The sequence below is a fragment of the Colossoma macropomum genome, unplaced genomic scaffold (assembly GCF_904425465.1).
Source record: "Colossoma macropomum unplaced genomic scaffold, Colossoma_macropomum, whole genome shotgun sequence".
NCBI lineage: Eukaryota > Metazoa > Chordata > Actinopteri > Characiformes > Serrasalmidae > Colossoma > Colossoma macropomum.
The window spans coordinates 25,256,932-25,281,202 of NW_023494805.1; the positions used below are offsets into that span (position 1 = coordinate 25,256,932).

The window sequence follows — 24,271 nt, forward strand, 5'->3', positions numbered from 1 at the left end:
TAATTTATGTATGTCATTGTTTGTTGAACCATTTTCAAACCTCTGCTCATGGCAGCCCAGTATTAATTCCACTTACCATCCAAAACTTTTGTATAATGCTCCATTTTGTTAAATCAAATGTGCTATTGATGAAATTTAATAAATTTATATGATGGCTGGAAGCTTCAAGGAGGCATCTGGAACCAAACTTTGTTCTACAAACATTGTTTTTTGCAGTTATTGTAATGATATATAATGTTTCTACAAGCACAACCGCACATATTGCCTAGATAAGTGATTTTAAATAGTGTGCTTTTTGCACAGTACTGTGTGTTTAACAGAGAATTACACAAACATCAACAATATCATATTTTTCGGTATTTAGTGTGCCCATTGTTTATAACAGCTTCTGTTCTTTTCGGGAGACTTGCTTTTGGGTTTTCAAAGAAATCTGCAGCGATATTTTTCCACACCTCCGAAGTTCAGTCTTAGAAGTTCGTTGCATTTTCTGCGTTGCTAAGTAAGCCCTAACACATTCAATGATGTTAAGGTCTGGACTCTGGGGTGACCAGTCCATTGTTCTGAGAACACCAGCTGCTTCATTGTTTGATTTAACAGTGTTCTTTTTTTGGCTGTTTCCTTTTCTCAGTAACAGCTTATTGTCAGCTGCACATCCTTTCAGACCCATAGTGAGTTGTCTTCTCACAGTGGATGGATGGACAAAACACTTGTATTTTTTTTTCACATCTTTTCCATTAGTTTTCCTGCTTCTATATGCAAGTGGATTATCTTATCTGTTCTTCTCAGAAATATCTCCTGGAAAATGAATAACTTAATGGCACTTTTGACTTGAAATCAAATATGTGAAGGATGATCACTCACTTGTGCACAGTACTGTGGACCCTTTTCCTACTTACAAACAGAAATGTGATGATAAAGTTTAGAATCTGCAATTCTGGCAGAATTTCTTTAATTTTTTTTGTGTGCTGCAACTGAAGTCAAATTTCAGAAGTTAAATTATGTTAACATTGGTGATAACTGCCACTTCTAAGGGCTAAAAACACACACCGAGAAACACTTGATTTCTGGATTCTTTAATAACATCAAATGATTTACATTTGTTAGATCTTGTTGTGAATCCAGTCTGATTTCATCAAGATCCCCACAGAATACATCTGACATGTCCAAGATTGGTGAGGGTACTCACAGCACAGAATTTGGAAAATGGGATCTGGTAGAGGGCTCATTTGCTTATTGAGGCCTTCTGTGTTTGCAATATTGCAAAGGTCAATATTGCAGTAATGCTTAACAAATGATATATTGTTCAGCTCTAGACAGAGTGAGAGAGAGAGGCCAGAGGTGCGAGAGAAGCCACAGCAGAACAAGAGAACGACTGCTGAGGGAGGCAGAGAGGGAGTAGAGGTGTATTGACCTAGTTTAGAAACAGAGGGAGGATGTGTTCAATAGGGGAGAGAGAACGAGAGAGGAAGAGGAAGAGTCAGAAGCACTCTGGCAGGCGGCCATGTTGGATTGTCTGGTTTCCGTGGAGACGGAGGATGAGGAGAACAGACATGTCCGATATGATGACTGGTTACTGACACGCTTTTCTTTCCTGAATGCGCAAAAACACACTTTCGCTTACTCATAAACTCACACCCAGCTTTGATGCTTCTGCCCCAATGCTTTTTCTGTCTCTTTGCCTCTCTGATTCTCCCCTTCTTTCTCTCTTTCTCTTACACACATACACACACACACGCATGCATGCATCCTCATTTCTTGGTGTCTGGGCTGCCATATTTCACGCATATCAGCGAGGCATTAGTTCCTTCAGGCTGAACACTTTCAGACACGCATCACTGGATCCCTGAGGTGACCGTCTATACGCACCGTGCAAATTACACTGTATTTTTCCCCTCTTGCAGTTGAAGTGTGTGTATGTGGCAGTAATAGGATAATACTTGGTGACATCATTATTCCTTTGGACCTCCACCTTTCATGACCTTTTGCTGGGTTCTTAATCTGACAGGTATGCATTCATACTGTACACGCTTTCTCTTCAGCCACCAGCTGAGAATAAACATTATATACTGGAGGCTGTTGGTCAAAGGGCAGATTTTAATTTGTTCCAGTGGTTTAGTTTAGGATTAGGATTATATATATACAGCTGATCCTGCATCTGTGCAGTGCTGGACAGTGTTAAGCTTGAGCGAGAGACAAATACAAATACAGTGCCACCCAACAGTGTTTTCAGTAAGGACTTCATTCAAGCAGTGTCAATGAGAATTTAATTGAAGTGCTTGCAATAAAAATGTCATTTAAGACTGTTCTGGAATCTAAAAATGCCATGCTTGCAAAATTACCAAGTAAATGACTGTGAACGTGGGGGAGGTTGAAACTATAACAGTTATTAATCCTGACTGAACAAATCGCCATGTGATGAATTTTCAAAACAGTACCTTTACAGAAGAAGTAAAAAATATAGCAAGGAATTTTTAATTTGTGTAAAATTTCTGTTGCTTTGGATTTGGATTTCTAATAGTTGGAGTTTTCTTAAAATATTGACACAGTAGAAAGGGTGACTAGCATTTTTGGGTGACAGCAGCAAAACAACCCAACATTTTTCTTAGTTTAAGGTCAATTAATCATAGTGACCTCAGAACTAACCCCTATCCCTCTCCTATCAGAAAGCAAGAAGCTAGAAATCTTCCATTTCCAGTGACAAATTCAGATGAGCAGGAATGAAACATTGAGTCATCCTCTAAGATGTAGCTCAAGGGGGGGCTATCTGCAGTGACTCATTAGCTCCTTACCGTTCATGTGCGTTGCCAGATCAGTCTCTTTTCTGCACATTTTGCACTAATTGGACGAGAGGAATAGAGCAGTCAGAATACGAGTCTTCAAAGGTCCTGCCTCCTCCTATGAACATCATTACATCTGTTATTGGCCCCCGAGAGGGAGTCTCAGAGCAACACGCAGAGTTTAGTTAAAGAAACTTTTAACAGGAACATCCAGCTGAACTAAAGCCAATTTCTGTAGTAGGGGCGTAATGATACACAGATTTTATGGTACAATATTAGTTGTGGTTTTTGTATCCTAAAGGGCAAGCCTAAAATCAGTGACGCCAAAATATGTTCATCAAATGGGTAGCTCTGGTCCTGAAATCTGACTGAGTCATGTTTAAAGCCAATGTAAAATACTTGATACACGCAGACTTGAGCTCACACTTAATCTGAATTCTATACTAACAGACTGAGGTATTAAGTGTTCCCTGTATGAACTGTGGAATGTAGTGCTGATAGGTGGAGCCAGTCATAATCATGTTTCTGAATTAAACAGCCAAGAACTATATTACACATTTCATATGCAAAAAAAAGGGTTTTGTTGAAATGAGGGGACTGAAAAATATATGTTCCTGATTATATGACCAAAAACTAAAATGTTGACAAAATGACTGGAATACACTGTGATGGGCTGTTGAAAATTCTATATTCAGAAGTTATATGTGCCACTTACTATAAGCCGTGTCTGATCCACTCGTACCAGCACAACACACACTAACACATCACCATCACGTCAGAGATCATGTGCAGAGAAACAGATGGACTATAGTCTGTAATTGTAGAACTACAAAGTGCACCTATATAGTAAGTGGAGCTGATAAAATGGACAGTGAGCGTAGAAACAAGGAGGTGGTCATAATGTTATGCCTGATCGGTGTATGCCACTGTTCTTTATTAGGGATAGTATGCTTAGGATAGCATGTGCCTATGTATGTGCTTGTGTTTATCTTGTGAATGGATGTCCACTGCATCAAAATCCTCAGTATATGTGTTTACTGTATGAACTCGTAATGAAATATGTTCATCCATATCTACTCTTTTCATTTGACTGATGGGCCTTTTAATGCAACAGCACACACACTGGGCCAATCCAATTAAGCCGAAAGGTCACACATTCAGAGAGCGTTTTCTCAACTGTCAGCCACTTTGCAATCCCTGTAGTAAAAAGCTTTTATGAAATGCTGGACACTTGGCCTGTGCTTTAGGGTTCATTTAAACAGTGGTTTCATAATTAACGTGTTAAGTAACACTTCCAGGATGCGCAAACTGAAAGAATTCAGTGTGTGAGTGCTTCAGGCTTTTTTGGAGTAATGTGTTTGTGTGTGCATGTTGACTTTCTTTGTGTTATGTCCTCAAAGGCCTTCCTGCTGTTTTAATTTAGATCAATATAAAGTCATAGTTTTAGGCGTCTGAAAGGCAGTGCACGTGTGGGTGGGTGGTTGCGTTTTTTGCGAGGCCTTTGTGCAGGTGTAATTGGCATTAAATCGACAGGAGGCAGTGGAAAGGGTAGCAGACGTCCATGGCCACACTTTAACCAATAGCCCGAACAGCAGGAGACTAGCCTGAAGACAAAAGACTGAGACAGAGGCAGAGAGATAAAGAAGAGAGACAGAGCGAGAGAGGCAGACAGACAGAGTGAAATAGATTTGATGAGAGAGACATAAGGTCATAAGCTGGTGTGATAAGGGAAGATTTGGAGCTGATTACATAAACGTCGAGGCCTGATTGAGGAAAGAGCCGACCGACACGGTGGGAGAAGCATTTGAAAGGAGGGGACAGGGACGCAGAGCATGAGGATAAGGAGGAGTATCCTGGTGTGCTCTGGCAATGGAATAATGAATATAATTGGACCCTCGCTGCTTTTATGAAGAGGGCGACGTTCTATCATCATTATATCCGACTTTTCGCCTAGCCACGTTTGATTATGGGAAACTGAAAAATAAGTCCTTTTCTTGTGGAACTTGTGGCATCTCTAATTGGCTGAAAGATGGTCAGGGTAATTACATCACGCTTGATCAATAGGGTCTGTTCATTGAGCTCAGAAAGAGATTGTTATCGACTAGTGATTGGATGGGCCGAGCAAGGTTCTTTCCTGTTCTTTCACTCTCGTTGATCCTGTTTGACAAAAAAATGTTACTTAAAGGCACAAAGAGAAGTAGCAGTAGTCAATCTTTGTCATGAACAATACATAACATCACGCCATACCATATATAGGCAAATTAATAGAAAAACCAACATGAAAGGTTTTGTTAAGGTTTCTGGCCATCACGAGCCACCAAAGCAGTTTCAGTGTATCTTGGCATGTATTCTACAAATCTCTGGAGCTGTACTGGAAGGTGTGAACACCATTCTTTCAAAAGACTTTGCCTAATTTTTTTTCTTTGTCTAATATGTTGATCTACGGTCTTCCAAAGCTGTTTCAGTTGGCTTGAAATCTGGTGACTCTGAAGGCCATAGCATATGATTCACATCACTTTCCTGCTCATCATACTCGTCATCCTGGGAGAGACCACTTTTCAGCACATTTGCACTAATTGGACGAGAGGAACAGAGCAGGCAGAATACTTCAAATGTCCTGCCTTCTCCTATGAACATTGTTACATCTGTTAACTGTCAGAATAATTTTGTATATATTTGCGGTGGACTCAGCAAAATACCCCTCATCTGATCAGGTCCTTCTTTGACATCCTCAGTCACCTGAGGAGCAGTTGCTTTTCTGTTCTTCCTTATATGTCACACATGTACGTGATCCTCAGTGATCATCATTGAATTTGGCTTTCGGAACTGTAGTTACTGGTGTCTTTCCAATGGATCTCAATCAGCGTTGTCAAACTGAAAGGGCCATATTAAAAAATCTCAGCAAATCTGTGTGTTTATTTCATTTTTACTTAACATTTTGCCATGAATGGGCCATTGTTTTTTAAAATATGCCAAAACTGCAACAGCAAAATAGACATTGAATACCTATTGAAAAATAATTCTATGTAAAAATAAATTGTTTAGGTAGTTTTTTAAATGCCTATTTGCTTAAACTAGACACCAGACATTGTGTTTTTGTCTGTGCTGCTGGCCCATGTCATTGTAGTTAGTGTTTCTGTTGAAACTAGCCAGTTGAGTAGTCTTTGAGTTTCTGCCATCCGTGCCTTGATAATGAACCCTCTTTCAAAGTCACTTAGATCTTTTCCCACAGAAATGTTGGTGTCTGCAAACTTTTGGAGAGCATAAAACAAAAAACATATACAAATAAGAGTTACAGATTCCTTCAGTTTTAAAATCTGGTGCTTTGTGCTGTTGACCTGATGCAAGACCTTAAAGTCTGTATACAACAGAGAAGGATCCTCCAATAAAGATGAGGTCTTATGAAGGACATCATAGTAATACTAAAATGCTTGACTGGGGCACTCCTGTCATCTTAGAACCCAATTTCACATCATTTTGTAGCCATGCCTTGCGTTTCACATTTAGACTGGTGAGCAAGAGAGAGAGAGATTCTCTAAATTGATGTCAGTAATATCTGCTTCATGCTCCATCAGTGTCTTTATTTGGAGCTTGTTTAGCATAAAATGAAAACACAGCATATGCTGCACCTAAGCATCAGTCTGACCTTTAGCAGACCATGCAAAATGCCAGAGGAGTAAGTGTATTAAAAAACAAAAGTAAAGCTGACAACACTTTCTAAATGAAGTTTCTTCATCACATTCTTTTTCTGTTCAACCTTGAGCTTTTCTTAGCCTGTGCTTATCAGGTACGCTTAACACTTCATAGGAACTGTCTGTATGTGCGTGTCTCTCTGGAAGGTTCTCTTTTTATATAATAACTGCTTTGCTGTGTTTAATTGTAGTAGGACCTACAACTAAACACAGATCTACATATCAATTCTTAGTAGTCATTGTGATATTGGTCTTAGCACTACTGATACTGCAGAAGACTGCAGTATTATTGAAAATGAGACAGTAACTCTGTTTTTCAGTGTTATGTGCTACTATGTGAGCCTTTGTGCTGTTTCTTAGATTGCTGACTCTGTTCCGTTCTTGCGCAGGTGTTTCGGAGTGCGGAGGGGATGGGCATTCGTTTGGACAGCGCTTCTGCGTTCCAGGGTGCGCTTATATCACCACATTATGACTCCCTATTGGTCAAAGTCATCGCCAGTGGAAAGGATTTGCCCACAGCGGCCAGTAAGATGCTCCGAGCTCTTGCAGAGTTTCGCATCCGTGGGGTGAAGGTAGGTCTGTGATTGAGCTGTGGGTGTGTTTGTCTGAACCGCCTCAAACATGGATTTGTCTGTAGAATATAATCTGCTGCAGGTATACATGCACTTTTCTCCAGCTGCGTACCAATATTATCATAGTTTACACATTTTTATTAGTTTTTATTTCTATAGAGATTTAAAGTTTGGTTTTTGATTTTTGTTAAGTTTATACATTTTATGGTTAGTTTTGGCAAGAGGCTTAGTTTTTGATCAGCTTCAGTTTTAGTTATTATTATGATAAAAACTGTGATAGTAGATATTAGATAAGGGTAGAGTAAACCCTTCTAAATTCATGTTTTTTATATAAACTATAAAACTGTTCCCTGTCAGTGAGATTTATTAAAGCTTAAAAACACAGCTCTTCTACACTGTATGTACTGACAAGAAGTCATGCATCAAAGTGATAGACTCACAAAGTCTTGTTGACATCCTTGTCTCTGTAACATCTGCACCAGTACATCTTAACGCCTGTGATGTTCAGGTGTTTCTATTCGCGCATCAGCTACTTTTGTGTCTTTGAAAACTCTGAGGGGTTTGTTGCATTTGTACACCACACAGGAAGCGCTTCACAGCACAGTTATCGTTTATTCCATTTCGCATTACTTTTAGCACTGGTTCTTTCCCTCTTACCATCACTGCCATCTGCTTTGGTCGGTAACCGGCTCATGCTCAGAATAATTCCAAATTGGATTGTAGATATATTATGATGAGGTTTGCTGTTATAGCAGTGTTAAGTTGGCAAAATAGTACACTTCCTGCCTGGGCTGCAGCTTTCCTTAAAGGCATAGCCAGAGACATAGAAGGGATTTAAACTGTACTATCCTTCTAAACTATCCTTCATGCGTTGAAAATATGTTTTAGACTATTATTGTTAACAAGGACATTTTACCACTACTTTATTTTCATTTATGTAATGGTTACAATTAATTTTATTAACTCTGCTGCATCTGTTACATTTCGTATGTCATGAAATATCCACTTCATACATTTGTACACAAAAGTTTGAGACCCCAGAGTCAAATGATGAGTTGCTGATGATTTGCTGATTTTCTTAGTAAAAAAACACACTTCTGCATATTTTAATGCACAATTGCTGTTTTTTTGCTGAATTTAAAATGTTGAAGAAAAAAAAAAGACATAGCTTGTTCAAAAGTCGTGGCAAGTTCTGTATGTTATGTTTTACTTTTTCTAATATATTAAACTCAACAAGTAAATAGAAAATGTGCACTAAAATTTGCAGAAAACGCCATATTTAGTTTGTTTTCTGTAGAGAATGTGTTAACTTATTTTTACGTACTTACTTTTACTTTAGAAAATTAACAAAACGTAATTTCCACTGGGGGTGTACTTTTGCATACTGTTTCATATGATCGCTGTCATAAATAAACCTCATAACTCCATTTATTTGCACCATTTGCACATGCCAAATGCCGGAACACGTCGTAATGAATGGACCAATAGAGTTGTAAACAACCTAATTACGGATGTTTTTTTCTTATTTAAATAAGTTGGCATTTTAGAGGTTTTCTTACAATAGTGAATAATAAATTTACATGTATTATCAGCCGTGAAGTGTGCTAGCCCCTGTTTCCAGTTGGCAGTAACATCATCCGCTCAAGACACGATATGTTTACATTTGCTCTTTTCAAACGTAGCTTCTGCACCCAGATACTGATCAAATCTCATTTCTCCGAACAGTATTTACATTTTTTAATCAGGCTGGTGTGGCGCCGAGTGCAGAGTAGATGTGACCTATACAGGCTTGCTTTGTCTGCTTATTAAAACATTTCCAGGCATGTGAAGTTAAGGCAGGGGTGCACAACTACAGTCCTAGAGGGCTGGCATCCAGCGCAGTTTAGCTTTCTCAACTCAAACACACACCCAAACCTGGTATTTAATAGATGAGATGAACCAGGTATGTTTCAGCAGGGAAATCAAACTGTGCTTGACCCTGGCCCTCCAGGACCAGAGTTGTGCATCCTTGAGTTAAAGAATGTGGTCACAGCTGAAGCACAATCAGAAGAAAAACATGGCCTAAAAACATAGACAGGAGTGGTGGAGGAATTGTGCGCTGTCCTTCACACGTGATTAAAGACTTTTCTAATTTGTACGTCTCTGTCTGAACACACACAGACGTGTTAGACCTGAACATAGCCAAAATGGCTGCATTACGTTTAGATTACCCACAGATCATGCATGCTTGTTTTGACTGTGCAATGACTTTGCCCACTTTTGCCCACCTCTGAAACGTCTTTTAAATACATCACTATGCACCGGGGGCGGGGAACAATAGTATTGGCCATTGATACCATCTGCTTCAGCTATCACTGAGTCAAAACGCTCAGCTAGTTCAGAGACCCTGATGTTGCGTTTCACAGTGTTGTGCAAAAGTCAGAGGTCACTCTTTCAAAGTGAGTGAAAAGGCCATCTGGTACAAATTATTAATTTTTCTGTGTCAGGAAAAAGCAGAAAACCTATTTTACAGAAAATTACAGAGAAGCCTCTGTGACTAAATATAATATCAAAATTTTTCAGTATTTAGTTGTCCACACTTTGCCTTTGTTACAGCTTCCATCCTTTTCGGGAGGTGTTTTTCAAAGAAATCTGCAGGGGAATTTTTCCACACCTCCAGTTCAGTCTTAGAAGTTGGTTGTATTTTTTTTTTACTTACAACCCAAGTTCCAAACACTTTCAGTGATGTTGAGGTCTGGTCTCTAGGCTGGTCAGTCTGTTGTTCTGAGAACATCACCAGCTTCTTTGTTTGATTTGCAGTTGTCTATTTCTTCCTCTCAGTAATGACTTCTTGACAGCTACACATCCTGTAAGACCCATAGTGTAGAGTTGTGCATGAACAGAATCACCTGTTGATTTTTTCAGACCTAAGGCAAGATTGGAGATTGACTTTCTCCTCTCTCTTAAAGATGATAGCTTTACTGTACAGTACTGTTTATCTGATAGTTCTGGAGTTTTGGTGGTCTACCAAGTCAAGTCATGTATTTTCTACATCATAATATTTTTTTTGATCTCCAGGTTTGTAAAATTGTTTGTTTTTTTTATTTATTTTTGTTTGACTTTTTCCTTCTTTATGCAAGTTGATTATCTTATAGCTAGCCTCCTCAGAAATATCTCCTGAAAAATGAACAACTGGCTTAATGGATGTTTTGACTGAAAATTAAATAAAGGAAAGGTTTCTTGGTTTTTACACAGTACTGTATGTCAAGGTACGAAAGGAAAATGTGTTATTGTTTCTGATTCACTTTGACTTTAAATGCATATACAGGCAAAATCCAGATAAAGCCAAAGAGGAGTAAAAGTGTAATCTGAGACTAAGATAGAGACTGAAAACTGTGACTGTGTTTTTGCTCTCCATAACTCATCATCCAAAACTGAGTTAATGCTCATCCTCTTAGTATGTCATCCAGACTTGTAGCCCTATTAAAACTGTATTTTCCACTACTTAATTTGTTTTTGTTTAAATTGCTGCTTTGCAACTTGCAAGTGAGAGACAGACATTGTTTTGCTTTGAAGCTCCTTGACGTCTGAAACAAATCGCACTTTTTCTCTGATAGGCTCTTTGACTTTGTAGCTGCTTTTTGAGAAAAATCCTGAAAATCGTAGGAGAGTAAGGATGGAGGTTTGCATGTTTGCAGTTGATGTTGAAATGTAGACACTACTGGTGAGATCTGCAGATGCTAGTTGTGTAAGGTGACTCTCAGAAGCATCTGAATGATCAGGGAATAATAATGTTTTATTTATGGAGCACTTTTTAGACAGGTGATAATGTTTAACAGTAGTTGAGCAAAGTATGAGTGTTCATTTAAAATCAGAAAAAGGCAATGACAGATCAAATTAAAAAGATAAATACCAAAGAGAAGTAGAATTTTAATTAAATGCTATGTTAAAGGGATTTCAAATGTTTCTTGAAAAACCGTCTAATAGCAGGTAGAATTGAGTTCCACAGTTTAGAAGCATAATAACAGAAAGAGTCTCTCCACATTTTCTGTATTTTGCGGAAGGTATAAGGTCTGTACATGCAGATCTGAGATCACATGTTGGAGCATAAACAGACAGACATGTTGATGTAAGTGAGTGCTAGGCCATTTAGAGCCTTAAAAACTAGTAGCAGAACTTTAAAGTCCATCCTAACGGATACAGGCAGCCAGTGCCGTTCTTTCAGAGCGGGAGTAGTTTACACCCTCAGACACTTGCGCTGTTCTATTGTGCAGCTGATTAAGAGACTGGAGACTTGAATGCTTTCTGTTGTTTGGCTGTTAGTGGTTGATCTATAAAGCCATGATGCATTGTGGTTATTCATCACACAGCCAGCACTGTGGATATTCTTCACCCGCTGTGTGCTTAGTGGTATGTCGTCTTTTACTGTCTTTTTTCATGATGTTAAGATGAATGTGTAGGAGTTGCAGCTATCACTGGCTAACAACAACACAGTATAATTTTAAATGAATTATTTCTCACTCGTTGCTCTTTGAAACAAGCAGAGAAAGTTTGCAGAGAGTGCTGATTCTACACTGGGTTCATGACCAACCTAATTTCCATAAATGGAAGAGCAGAAATGTTTTTATGATTTGAATTTGATGAACAGTTATTACCAAGGGTTATTGCTTATATAAAGCAGGGTTCTTCAGATCTGGTCCTGGGGGACTAGTTTCCAGCACAGTTTGGCGGTTTTCCTGCTCAAACAGGCCTGGTTCAGCTCATCTGTTTGTTGCCTGATTTGGTAGGTGTGTTTGGGCAGGGAGATCACCAAACTGTGCTGGACACCGGACCTCCAGAAGCAGGTCTGAAGAACCTAATGTGAAGGAAAAAATATTACCCTGCACAATTTTTTCTATAGAAACTGTGATTCGCTATGTAGTGCTGAGTGGTATTGGTAGTTTAATTAGTCATTATCCAGACATTATTGATAATAGTTTGCAATTAAGGGCAATTCCACCAATTTATCAATATTTCTAAATAATTACATTATTGAGATATAATCAAAGTCTCTCAGATTGGTTTAATTTGAAATTGATTGTAGAGAGGTGGTGAAAGGAACCAAGGGTCTTGTCTAAAATGCATGTATAGCCATTTTATTTTCTATATAAAATGAATTTACATGTGTCTTTTGAGCGTTTTTTTATGTCATTTTGATTATCGTAATAGTGATACATCTGCCTTACAGTGCCCGGCGTGGCTGACCACAAACAGATTTTTAAAAATATATTTTAGACCAAAATCTTTTCTCAAAACTGTAATAAAACTCTCAGAAATCTGACAGTGTTTCTGTGACAGAGCTTTTAGAGGCATTAAACGCTTCAGACATATGGTTCCTGTCACCACCACTCTGAACAGTTCTGATTCAGTACGTTTCTATAGGGTTGATCATTTTGCCAAAAAAAAAAACTCAATTACTTTAAAGATATAATTATGCAGAAATTGTGTATAATCAGTAGATTTCCCTTTTAATACATTTAATGAACCAGTGTTTCCTGAGTCCTGCTACTCTGTACTAAAGTAATGCCTTATAAACCTTACATAGCTTATTTTGATTGGACTGTTTTGTTCTGCTTCTTTTAAAATCAGGAAACAGGTACATTACACAATGTTAACCATACACAGACCAGATGTCTGAAAAGGAAAGGAAACTTTCTACATAATTAGCTTTTAGTAAATTAAGCAGGGGTATCACAGTACACTCATCGATTTGATTCATGATTCCATATCCTTACAATATTTTCAACAGAATTCAAATGAAAAATAATGACTATAATCGGTTTTGCGCAACTTATTAACAATGCTACAGCTAGGAGGAAGGAGGAGTGCTGGAGGGAGGTGTTGACTGGTGCTTGTCAAACATCAAATGGCATAACTAATGCACATTGTCACGGACTTGTATTACAGTATCACACTGTCACAATGTTGCACCTCTAATTTTAAACTATTCTTGTAATTTTAAACAGTTTTGTACGTTTTATTAATACCATTAAAACTAAAACATTTTATTATAATTTCAGAATGGACACTTTTTTATCACCACTGGTTTGGTGAAATATCTTCTTTTATTCTCTTATTAGGATAGGAGTAAAATTCCTGATTTTTAAAACATAATTAGGTAAATAGCACCAGGCTCTTAATGTTAATCACATCGGTTCTCAGGAAGTACATGAGGTACACAGCGTCTCACACACAAAGACAAATTAGTTTCCTGTTGTATTGTACTGGAGGAATGACTCTTATCACAGTGTGTGGAGCCCAATCTAATTAGACAGTGTGAATGCCTTCACTCCTGTCCTCTAGCTGCCCTGTTGCGGAATTTCTGCCATCTCCAGCCTTTCTCCTGGATATGCTCATTAGTTCTGTTGTAGTGTGTGTGTGTGTGTGTGGTGTATGCGCATGAGATGCTGCTGACCTGAAGATCACTGGAGTTGTAATAGGCCTACACGGCAACAAAAAGAGGGGGAAAATAGACTTTAGAGGGTGGAGAGAAGGGGTGCAGAGCAGGCAAAAGAACGTTAGAGAGAGATGGTAACAGTGAATGACGTGAGGTGGTAGTGCCCATAGCAACTGTCACCATCGAACATGTCTCACTGAAACGATGCACTGGTGGCTATTTTGTGTGTGTGCGCATGTGCGTGTCTGCGTGTGCGCGTGCACTAGGGGTTGCACGATTTCTGATTTTTTTTTTTTTTTAAGTCGACAGTTACGTGGTAAAAGTCGAGTCGACGTTGACTAATTGCTGATGACGTTGTGAATAAAACCACATGATGAAGCCAATCCTCCACTTCATGACATACCCTTTTCAGTGAGCTCTGTCTTGCATTTCTAGCCTGCAGGGAACCAAAGATGTGGACTCCTGAATCTCACAAATTTGTATTCCTTTGTGGCCTTGCCGAGATGCTCACACATGGCAGAGTTCCAGAGAGCCAGAGAAATTAGAGCGCTGGAAAGAAGAGTAACCGACTTCAAACTTAATAGGATTGTAGGGCGTTATACCCCCTCTCCGATGACACGTGACATTTTATTGTAGCCTTCGGCGAACTGGAGATAACAATGTTCAAGATCTGATTTTGAGGCACTGTAAATCTAGAGAAAAATGATAAAAAGAAGCCAAACTCCACAAGTCAGTAGGGCATTATGTGCCCTTTCCAGTGAGCCCTGGATCGCATTGCTAGTCTTCAGAAAACCAGAGATTAGGAAGTCCTAAAATCCCAAAATCCCAAAATCACCAGGCTCCTCACCTGTTGTCCTCTCTGAGGCATCCGTGTTGTTAGTGTTATAATCGTGATCAGCGACTAGTCAACATCAAACTTAAAGTACCATGGCGAGCAGAAAAGTCGACAAGTCAACTAGTCTGTGCAACCCCTAGTGTGCAAGCAGTACTACTGTGCCACATCACCAACACACCGTGTGTTTGTTTCCCGAAAAAGAGGCACCAATACTGACCAAGAGGCTGCACACAGTGGATCCTCTTAATAAATGTCCATGGCGCTTCTCTCCCATAACCCGTTATTGCAGTATCAACACTGCAGGTAATTGCAGCAGGCTACGAGGAAATGTTTGAAAGAAGAAATACTAGAAAGAAGTTGCTACTTACCGTCACATTAGCCATCACAGTGATACATTTATTAAAGTTGGCAAATTCCAACAAAATATTTGGCCAGACTCAGAATCTCACGAGGAAGGGTGAAAAGGCGTTCTTTTGTTTGTAGTGATGGATATTTGTTAATGTGTGAAAAGTGTTAAAAAGGAGCAAAAAACTGCAGAAAAAATCTCCAAAGGCAAGTGGGACTGCATTTTTGGTGGCATTTTGGTCAACACTGGGCAATAAGCTTTGTTGACCCTTTATACAGTATTGTTTGTACACAGTTGTTGTTGTGGTGGTTGTTGAATGCTAGAATGCAGAGAAATTTTACTGAATGTATTTTTATACACAAGAACCTTACATAAAAAACCCACCCCCACTTATACAAGAGTTTCTGGTCATTGCACATCGCGTATTTCATCACAATAGTTGGGAAATGACATAAGCAGCGATGCAATGCAGGCTTTGAGTTACAGTGCATGACCATGACATGTACAAATCCCATTCCACACTGGCTGTGTGCTGCCCTGGTGCCTGAGACCAAAATGTCAGTTTCCCAGAAAACAAAGAAAAGGTCATTGAGTCCACAGGCTTATATACATGTATACCTGCTGGACCTTTTAACGTCTTTGAAATGAATAGCTATAATACATAGGGACATGATCTCAGTTAACCACTTAACTCAGGGTCCATCAGTTGCACCACACTTCTGTTACTCACTCTCTACTTTTCTCAAATATTAGTCTGATATTACTTACTGAATGCTACCCAGTAGTTACTGGTAGGGCTGTCATAATTACTTGATTAAACCTGGTTACTAGAATAAAAGAGATGAATAAAATTTGCCTTCTTGATGAATTAGCATTGATTGACAGTTTGCTTGATGACAGTGCGTAGTTTAAGTTCTCCTGAGGTCTCTTACTGTAAGAAACAGTTATGTTTTTCAAACTACACACTGTCATCAAGCAAACTGTCAATCAATGCTAATTCATCAAGAAGGTAAATTTTATTCATCTCTTTTATTCTCGTAATCAGGTTTAATCAAGTAATTGTGACAGTGCTACCAGTAACTACCGGGTAGCATACATTTTCATCAAATTTTTAATGGTGGGAAAAGTTTCCTTGTTTAGTTATATTTTAGGTATTTCTGAGTCTTTAAAGGTTTGGTCTTTTCTCCCACACTTATTATTCAGTTCTTCAATTATAAATAAAGCCCACTTAATTAAGCAATAAAAGACAGACAGGTAGGAGCTTGTTGTTGAGAGTAACATCATGACTGTGATTGGGTTGTAAGCATGAGCCGAACGTTTTGTAAAATGGGTTGTGCTTCAGACCCCAGTGAGCATTTTGCGGGTGGCCTGGAAGAGTACTGAAAGAGATCTCAGTCAGAACTTGGTGAAAGACTTGTTTTCTGAGGATGTAAGTGAAGTATCTACTGATGTCATCATATCTTCAGTATAATGTAATTTTGCATTTGAGACCTAAACATGGAGCCGGACCTTCTTTTTCGACTGTGATGTTTACATAAAGATGCATAATGTGGTCTGGAACATTCCCACGAAATCAGTTTTGGGTGAGAATAGCTGGGAAAGTACAGGCAGCTGCTTCTCCACCGTCAGTCCTTCATAAAAGATGAAGAGCACGGGGACGATGGAGGATGAGCCTGCTAGGAGTGAGAGAAAACATCCTGCTGAAAGACAGAGAGAAGAGAAAGGATAGAGTGAGAGAGTAATGTGACACAGATACAGTCTGATGACCTTGGAGTGTTTGCATTGTGCCAAACCAAAACATTTCCACTTGGAGGCTTTCAGGCTCTAAAACCACTTTGGAGGTTTGCATTGGCTGTGTATTTGCGATGTTTTGTTGCAGTCGCTGTGTTGAGCAGGTTCAGTGAAAGAAAACAGTGGAACTGGAAAAGGAGAGAGGGGAAAAAAGGACTAGAGAAAGTTGAAGAGGGCATAGAGTGGAGTGGTGGAGAGATGAAAAGAAAGAAAGCTGACTCCAGCAGAGTAGATCTTTGAGACAAGCAGGAAGCTTTTAATGTCTCTGTGCATCATAAAGCTCTAATCAAATCTCTCTCTCTCTCTCTCTCTCTCTCTCTCTCTCTCTCTCTCTCTCTCTCTCTCAATATTTTCCCCCTCTCTCTTTCTCTCACTCTTGCTCCTCATTCTTTCTATCTCACTCACCTCTCATTTTCTCTTTCTTTTACCCCATTCTTTCTTTCATTGCTTCTTTTTCTCTTTCTGTCTCCCTCTGTTTCTTTCTCTCACCCTTCATTCTCTCTCCATCACTCTCATCACTCTCTCTCTTTTCATTCTCTCCGTTTCTCTCTCTCTCTCTCCTCCCATATCTCTTTCTCTCTCTCGCCTTCATTCTCTCTCTCTGTCACTCATCCCTCTCTCTCTTCATTCTCTCCTTTTCTTTCTCATCCTCTCATATCCCTCTTTCTCTCTCTCGCCCTTCATTCTTTCTCTCATATCCCTCTTTCTCTCTCTCTCTCGCCCTTCATGCTCTCTCTCATCCCTCTCTTTCTTTATTCTCTCCCCTCTCTCTCTCTTTCTCTCTAAATATCATATCTTGTCTTTCTGTCTCTTTATCTCCTTTCCGACTGTCTCTTTCTGCCTTCCAGTGCAGTCCAGAGACACATTATGAACAGGTAAAACTCACTGCAAAGCACTAATGAAGACAATAAAATATGAATGTATGTTTCTTCACTGTTCACAGCTCCCGTAAATGTGAGCACAGAGAGCGAAGACGTTTTGAAATCCAGCAGAGACAGTGAGTTCACAGTATGATGCGTATGAACCATAACTTCTGTCTGTCCATGCAGAATTAATCAACTGTAGCATTTGGACCACGTGAGCTACGTCAGTAGATTATAAGAGCTTAATGATTCAGTTAATGTGAACTAAATGACTCAGGCCATAGCAAACAACATGGAGTGATTTGCATTGTTTGAAATGATCTGGCTACATCGTTGATCAATTTTTTCATTTCATTGTTGAGTAATCGATTCATTCGCTCACTTATTCCATTCATCCAAACAAGTGATTTGTACCGCTTATAATTATACATTAAAGGCACAGAAACAGCGGGATTGAGATGTTGTGCTCTGCAGTCACCTTTATTATTTGGAAACAAATCGCTCTCTTGTCTCCAGAATGCAGAATGTGATGTTAAAGTGACAGTTGGGTGAAAGAGAAGTTTGGTGTTTCAAGATTGTTTCTTTAGTTTTTACTGGAGCCACAAGGCTAATGTAGGTAACAAGCAATAGAAGTTTATAGCCACCAGTTTAGCATCATGCAAACTGCAAGTCTAAATGATTGTTAAGTCAGCTTACTTTGTGGTTTCTAACCCTGTATGATGTATTGTTACCTTTGAAAATGGTCAAGGAACTCGAGTGAAAAATTAAAGAAGCAAAATTTGACGCTATACATATTTCTTTTTTTTTTCCCAGTTTTCTCCCCAATTTAGTCATATCCAATTCCACCCACTAGTTAGGACTCCTTCGCAATCACACAATGCCATCAGTGCTAGGCAAAGGTGCAAACAAACTTCTTCAGAGCCAGGTGAAGCCAGCCACCGCATCTTTTTAAACTGCTACTAACGTTATTGGACAGCTGAACGTGCTTGGAGGAGAACGCTAACTGCCGGTTCGGTTATGTCAGCCAACAGATGCCTGCACTGGCTACCGTCACGCTTTATCCTTTCTGATAAAAAAAATAGTTGTTCTCGGTTTGTACAATCACGTTTCCAAAAAAAAGTTGTGATGCTGTGTAAAATGTATGCAGTGCAGTATGCAATGGTGCACAAATCATTTAAACCCTATATTAATTAAAAATAGTACAAAGGCAACATATCAAATGTTGCCTTTGTACTATTTTATTGGTTTTGAAAAATATATGCTCATTTTGAGTTTGATACCAGCAACACATTTAAAAAAAATGGGAACAGGGGCATGTTTACCACTGTGTTGCATCACCTCTTCTTTTAATGCTCTGTTAGTGTTTGGGAACTGAGGAGACCAACTGCTGTAGTTGTGACAGTGAAATGTTTTCCCATTCTTTCTTGATATAGGAATTCAGCTGCTCAACATTTTGGGGTCTCCTTTGTCATATTTTTTTTATTACAATGCGCCAAATATTTTAAATGGGTTACAGGTCTGGACTGCAGGAAGGCCAGTTTAGCACCCAGGCTCTTTTACTACAGAGCCATACTGTTGTAATATGTGCAGAATGTGGTTTGGTGTTGTCTTGCTGAAATAAACAAGGCCTTCCCTGAAAAAGACGTCATCTGGATGGCAGTGATGGTGACTGTGCCACCTATGTGCACTAATGCACCCCCATACCATAACAGATGCTGGCTCTTGAACTGTGCACTGATAACAAATCAGATGGTCCCTCTCCTATTTAGCCCGGAGGAGGCAGTGCTAATGATTTCCAGATTATTTTTTGTTTTGATTCGTCAGACTACGACACTTTTCCACATTGTCTCAGTTCAAGCTAAATGAGCTCAGGCCAAGAGAAGGCAGCAGTGTTTCTGGATCCTGTTTATATACGGTTTCTTCTTTGCATTTCTGGATGCAGTGACAAACTGTGTTCATAGACAGTGGTTTTCGGAAGCATTCCTGAGCCCATGCAGTGATTTCCACAACAGAATTGTCTGTTTTTAATGCAGTGCCACCTGAGGGCACAACCACAGCCAGCCAGTGTTGGTTTTCAGCCTATTCCCTTGCATGCAGAGATTTCTTCAGATTCTCTGAATCTTTTAATGATATTATGTACTGTAGATGATGAAATTCCTATGTTTATTGCTATTTTACGTTGAGAAACATTTATTCTTGAATTGTTGTGCTATTTGCCCGTGCGGTCTTTCACAAAGTGGTGAACCCCTCCTCATCTTCTGACTCAGCCTGTCTGGGATGCTCTTTTTATATCAAGTCATGTTACTAACCCGTTGTCAATCAACCAAATTAGTTGTGAGATGTTTCACCAGGTGTATTTTTTTGGCATTGCACAACTTTACCAGTCTTTTGTTGCCCTGTATCAACTTTTTTGAAACGTGTTGCTGGCTTCAGATTCAAAATGGGCATATGTTTTTCAAAAAAACAAAATTTCTTAATTTCAACATTTGGTATGTTGTCTTTGGAATGTTTTCGGTTAAACAAAGGATTTAACTGATTTGCACATAATAGCATTCTAAATTCGATGTAACACATTCAGAACTAAAGACTCGGTAGACTAATGCACCTTGCCGCATCAGAGGGAAATACAGTCAACATATGTAAGGCTTAGCAATGTACACTCATTCATATTTACCCTCCTTTATCTCTGTAGCAGGGAAGTACCGCGGTAATGATTTAGAGGGGGTGGTAAATAGAGAAAGACACACAGCAAAATAGGAAGGGATGGATGGAGAGAGATGAACAGAGCGGGGGGTCAGTCTTCAGGGAGTATTACTGACACTGAGAGCATTAGTGATGGTCTTACTCACACGCTGAACATCACTGCTCTACCGCTGCTACAAGACAGGGAATTACACAGCCTGACTGTTACAAGTAATACCAACACACACACACAGAAACATACACTGTTTGCTTTTGCACACACACACACAGTCTTTCACACTGGCTGAACCTTGAAATGTAATTGAAGAAAAGCCTTAGGCTGAAATTAAAGCTTAAATCATGACCTATTAATCAGTAATTAAAATTCTTATAGTTTTTTTTTTGACTGTTAGCACTGTGTGTGTGGGTTTGTGCTTCTGTGGGTGAGCTCCTGAATATGTTTCAGTAAACCATCCACACACACACACACACACAACACAAACAAACATATATATGAGTGTGCTGCAGGAGGAGGAGTGCAGAGGACTTTGAAGCTGTAATCAGGATTATGCGCTTTGGAATCGGTGTGACTGGCTTTCAAAGGAGCAATGGAAAAAAATAGGGTAGTGAAGGAAGGAGAGGCAGAGAGAGAGAGAAGAGCGGTGAGTGGGCTGATGGATAAGCATGAGAGGAGCTCCGAAAAGAAGGGATCAGAAGAAATAGATGAGGTTTTCCATGTCCCTTTGTGTCACCATCTGAGGAGGCTGTCTTTGGTGAAGCGGATGAGTGTATCTAAGAGAATCTGGACCGCGCTAAGCTTTCAGCTCTTCAGATCTAAAGGCAGCGGCATCTCCCTCTGCAGGGGTCTACGCCTCACGCACACACACACACACACATGCACAATGCCATATATAGATCCAGTGTAAATAGATGTAAAGAATTAACACATACATAGATATGAGCATGTGTTTGTATGTTTCTATTTTGTTGTGGGATTGTATTTTTGATAGGTGAGGCCGAACAATAGCCCCCCAGCACACACCACCACCAACCAATGCACACAGTGATTACTTGAAATTAAATAAGATGTTAAATTGTATGTTTCTAAACTTGATCTGTATGATTCTGCAGTTCTTTGGCTGCGTTCACATTACCAGGCTGAAGTGGCACAAATCTGATCTTTTGCCTTAATGTGACACAGATCTGATGTTTTCGGAGCCGTGTGGGCGCACAAATCTAAACTTTTCAAATCAGATTTAAGCCGCTTTCATATGTGGTCCTAGATTGGGTACATATCTGATTTTTGAGAATACTCAGATCAAAATTCTTGTTTATCTCCACTGCGTACACGCTATCATTCAGTGTCAAAGTGGCAGCATCAGTGCAAACATGTCTGACCCTTTTTCTCCTTTTTGCTCTACTAATAAACAGCTGAGAGCTGTTCAGAGCAAATCATCTTTGTGACGAAGTCTTGTTCTGCTGGCTAATTTGTTGTTTGTGACGCAGGTGGGTCATTCACATGACGTTATTGATTAAGATGTGTGCATGCAGGTTATTTCAGGACAGGTTTGTCTACGTTAATGATGGATTTGAGTCACTTACCCACAGGAATGTGAATCATCAAGTTAGAAAGATTGGATGTGAGCAAAAAATCTGAACTGAGTCATGAAGCTTGTAATGTGAATGTAGCCTTTTGACTGGCTTTGATTTGAAGAAATCATTTTTGGCTTAGGGCGTTCCATTCTTTTTGCCTACATTTCATACCTGTTGGTTTCTGAGTGTATGCAGTGCTAACAAGACAATGCAGATAATTTGCTATGTAAGTTTTTCACGGCTTGTAGGGATTAATCTTAATTTGTTATAGTCCTGTAAGCCATACTTCTAATAGGCATTAGAGTCTGGTATGTTTAAGCCCTCATCGTGGCCAAGAACAACATGCAAACTGACCACCGCAGGCTGCTATTGTTGTGTGACATCATTTAGTTATTGACTGCTTCAAATAAAGCTCTTGGATAACTTTTACATATGGGTGAATTTTTAAGCCAGCTCCTGTCAATATGCACAGCAGAAAACTGCTATTGAAGCAAAATTTGGACACCAAACATGCCTGATTGACTACATCTTTGGTAAGTGGAAAATTGTCAGTAGAAACCTTCCTTTAAGCACATCTGTGTTAATGTAGCAGAATTGGTACGATAATAAATTCATACCACTACAGTTATGGTCTGCTTGTCATATCCAGCCACGTCAGAATGTCAGAAGGCACCTTGGAACGTGATGAGAGAGCGAGAGAGTGAGCAAGAGAAATGGGGAGAGAGAGGGAGAGAGAGAGAGGTGACTTTAGCATGAGGGTTGGAAATCTGATGAAGAGGCCACAGTAAACATGCGCAGTTGGTGATCTTTCTGCTTGTCTGCTCAGGCTGGCAGGGTGATAAAGCTTTCCTCTATCCTGCAGTAACACATGTACAGTATTTACTGAACTATATAATGGTACAGTCACCCAACACACCTTCAACACTCACGCTCAGCTGAAGTCAGTGGAAAAAAACAGTTCTCTGTGGACTGTTATTGTGGACATGTTCAGTTTGCTGCCTGGTGAAATGAAGTATTTTGTATTCTAATGCAGTGGTCTTCTCTAGTCAAGGTGGTCTGTAAATGTTTCAGTTTTGAACACGAAATACTCAGAACTTTTCATACGCACTTATCCAATAAAAATACCTTCAGGCAAAGTGCAGGCACATTAGTATTTATGCAGTACATTTGCATTTATTTTATGGCAGATACCACTGCTAAGACAACCTGACCAGAGTTCATGCGAGCTCATACTGACCCATCCCACAGGGCACTACAGCACACATTACGCATACAAACCCATGCTGTCTTTTGGCACATCTTCAGGCCTGTTCCAAAACCAACACAAAAGCAAAAATACTGATGTCATCTTCGCACCGGAAAGTGATTTCATTGGCCAGATTGTTGGTATATATAGCAAACAAGGTGAAGGACAAAGCATCACCGTGGCTAATGCCTGAAGGTGTAGGAACCAATTAATTAGAAATTCATTCACCCTTACACACACCTTAGGGGCATAGCACAACAGAACAGACTGCATGCTAAAAATGTCCTTTTTTACTCCACTCTTAATATGCAAGGCCGTGTGCAATGAGAGATCCCTATGAACAAAATCAAATTATTTCCAAAGCTCAGCATAACAGGAGCAAATATACATTTGTCCTACTCTAGTCTATCAAATATACATATTGTGTAATTAGTTGATGTTTCTGCTCTACAGAAGTCTTTTTTTTTGCAGTGAACTAGTGATCTTTTTCAAAGAACGTTATTAATCTTTCATTAAGCAGTTCAGAATTCAGAGATGGTGCTCATCACACTCATTCTTCTGTGGTTACAGAGCAGTTATGGGTCATGTTTGTGTGATTTGTGCAAGTTAAGCCAAACAGCTGGTGTTCTGCTGGGCTCATTTGGGAGCTCGTGTACATGAGCAGTTTTCCACCGTTTGGTTTTGCCTATTGCTTTCTGGACTGCAGCCATAGATTATAGCTTGATTGATACTAGTTTTAAGGGGCTGAAAAACCTGATAACCAGTTTGCAGATAAATTTATTTGAGTTGTCAAAATGAAAATGAATGCCACAAATTTTACTACAGCCCCAATTCCAAGAAAATCGGGACAGTAGATAAAATGCAAATGAAAAAATACAGCATTGATTTATCAATCTGTTTTAACTGATATTTAAACAAAAACAGCACAGTTTTACCTTATCAGCTTCCGTTTTGTTATAAATATTTTGTACAGTCATTCTGAAATTGACACCTGCAATGCATTCCAAAAAGGTTGGGGTAGGTAAAATTTAAGATTAGGAACATTGTTAAATGTTTAAAGAATATCATAAACAGGTGATGCAACCATTCCTGGGTATAAAAGAAGCATCCAGAAAAGGCAGAGTCCTTTATGAGTAAGGATGGGTCAAGGCTCGCCACAAAGGGTTTTCTTAATGATTGAGTGCAAGTATTTGAGGTATTTCACCCTCTACAGTGCATAATATCATTCAGGGAATCCAGAGAAATCTGTGCTTAAGGACAAAGCCAAAAACCACAGTTGACTGCCAGTGACCTTCATCCCCTCAGACACTGCACTAAAAACCGGCATAGTTCTGTGATGGAAATCACTGCATGGGATTGGGAACACTTTGACAAACCTTTGCAAATAAACGTTCGTTGTTGCATCCACAAATTCAGGTTAAGACTACCTATGCACAGTGGACATCCTTTAACACTGAAC

The 24,271-nt window shown here is 39.4% G+C and overlaps 1 protein-coding gene across 1 annotated transcript in view; it reads left to right on the plus strand.

Annotated features, from left to right (window-relative positions):
* Positions 1-24,271, plus strand: part of pcxb (pyruvate carboxylase b) — a 258,861-nt gene that overhangs the window by 108,309 nt on the left and 126,281 nt on the right. Inside the window, exon 10 of the mRNA XM_036597231.1 lies at positions 6,859-7,041. Coding sequence (XP_036453124.1) covers positions 6,859-7,041 — 183 coding nt within the window. The remainder of the gene's footprint in view (positions 1-6,858; positions 7,042-24,271) is intronic.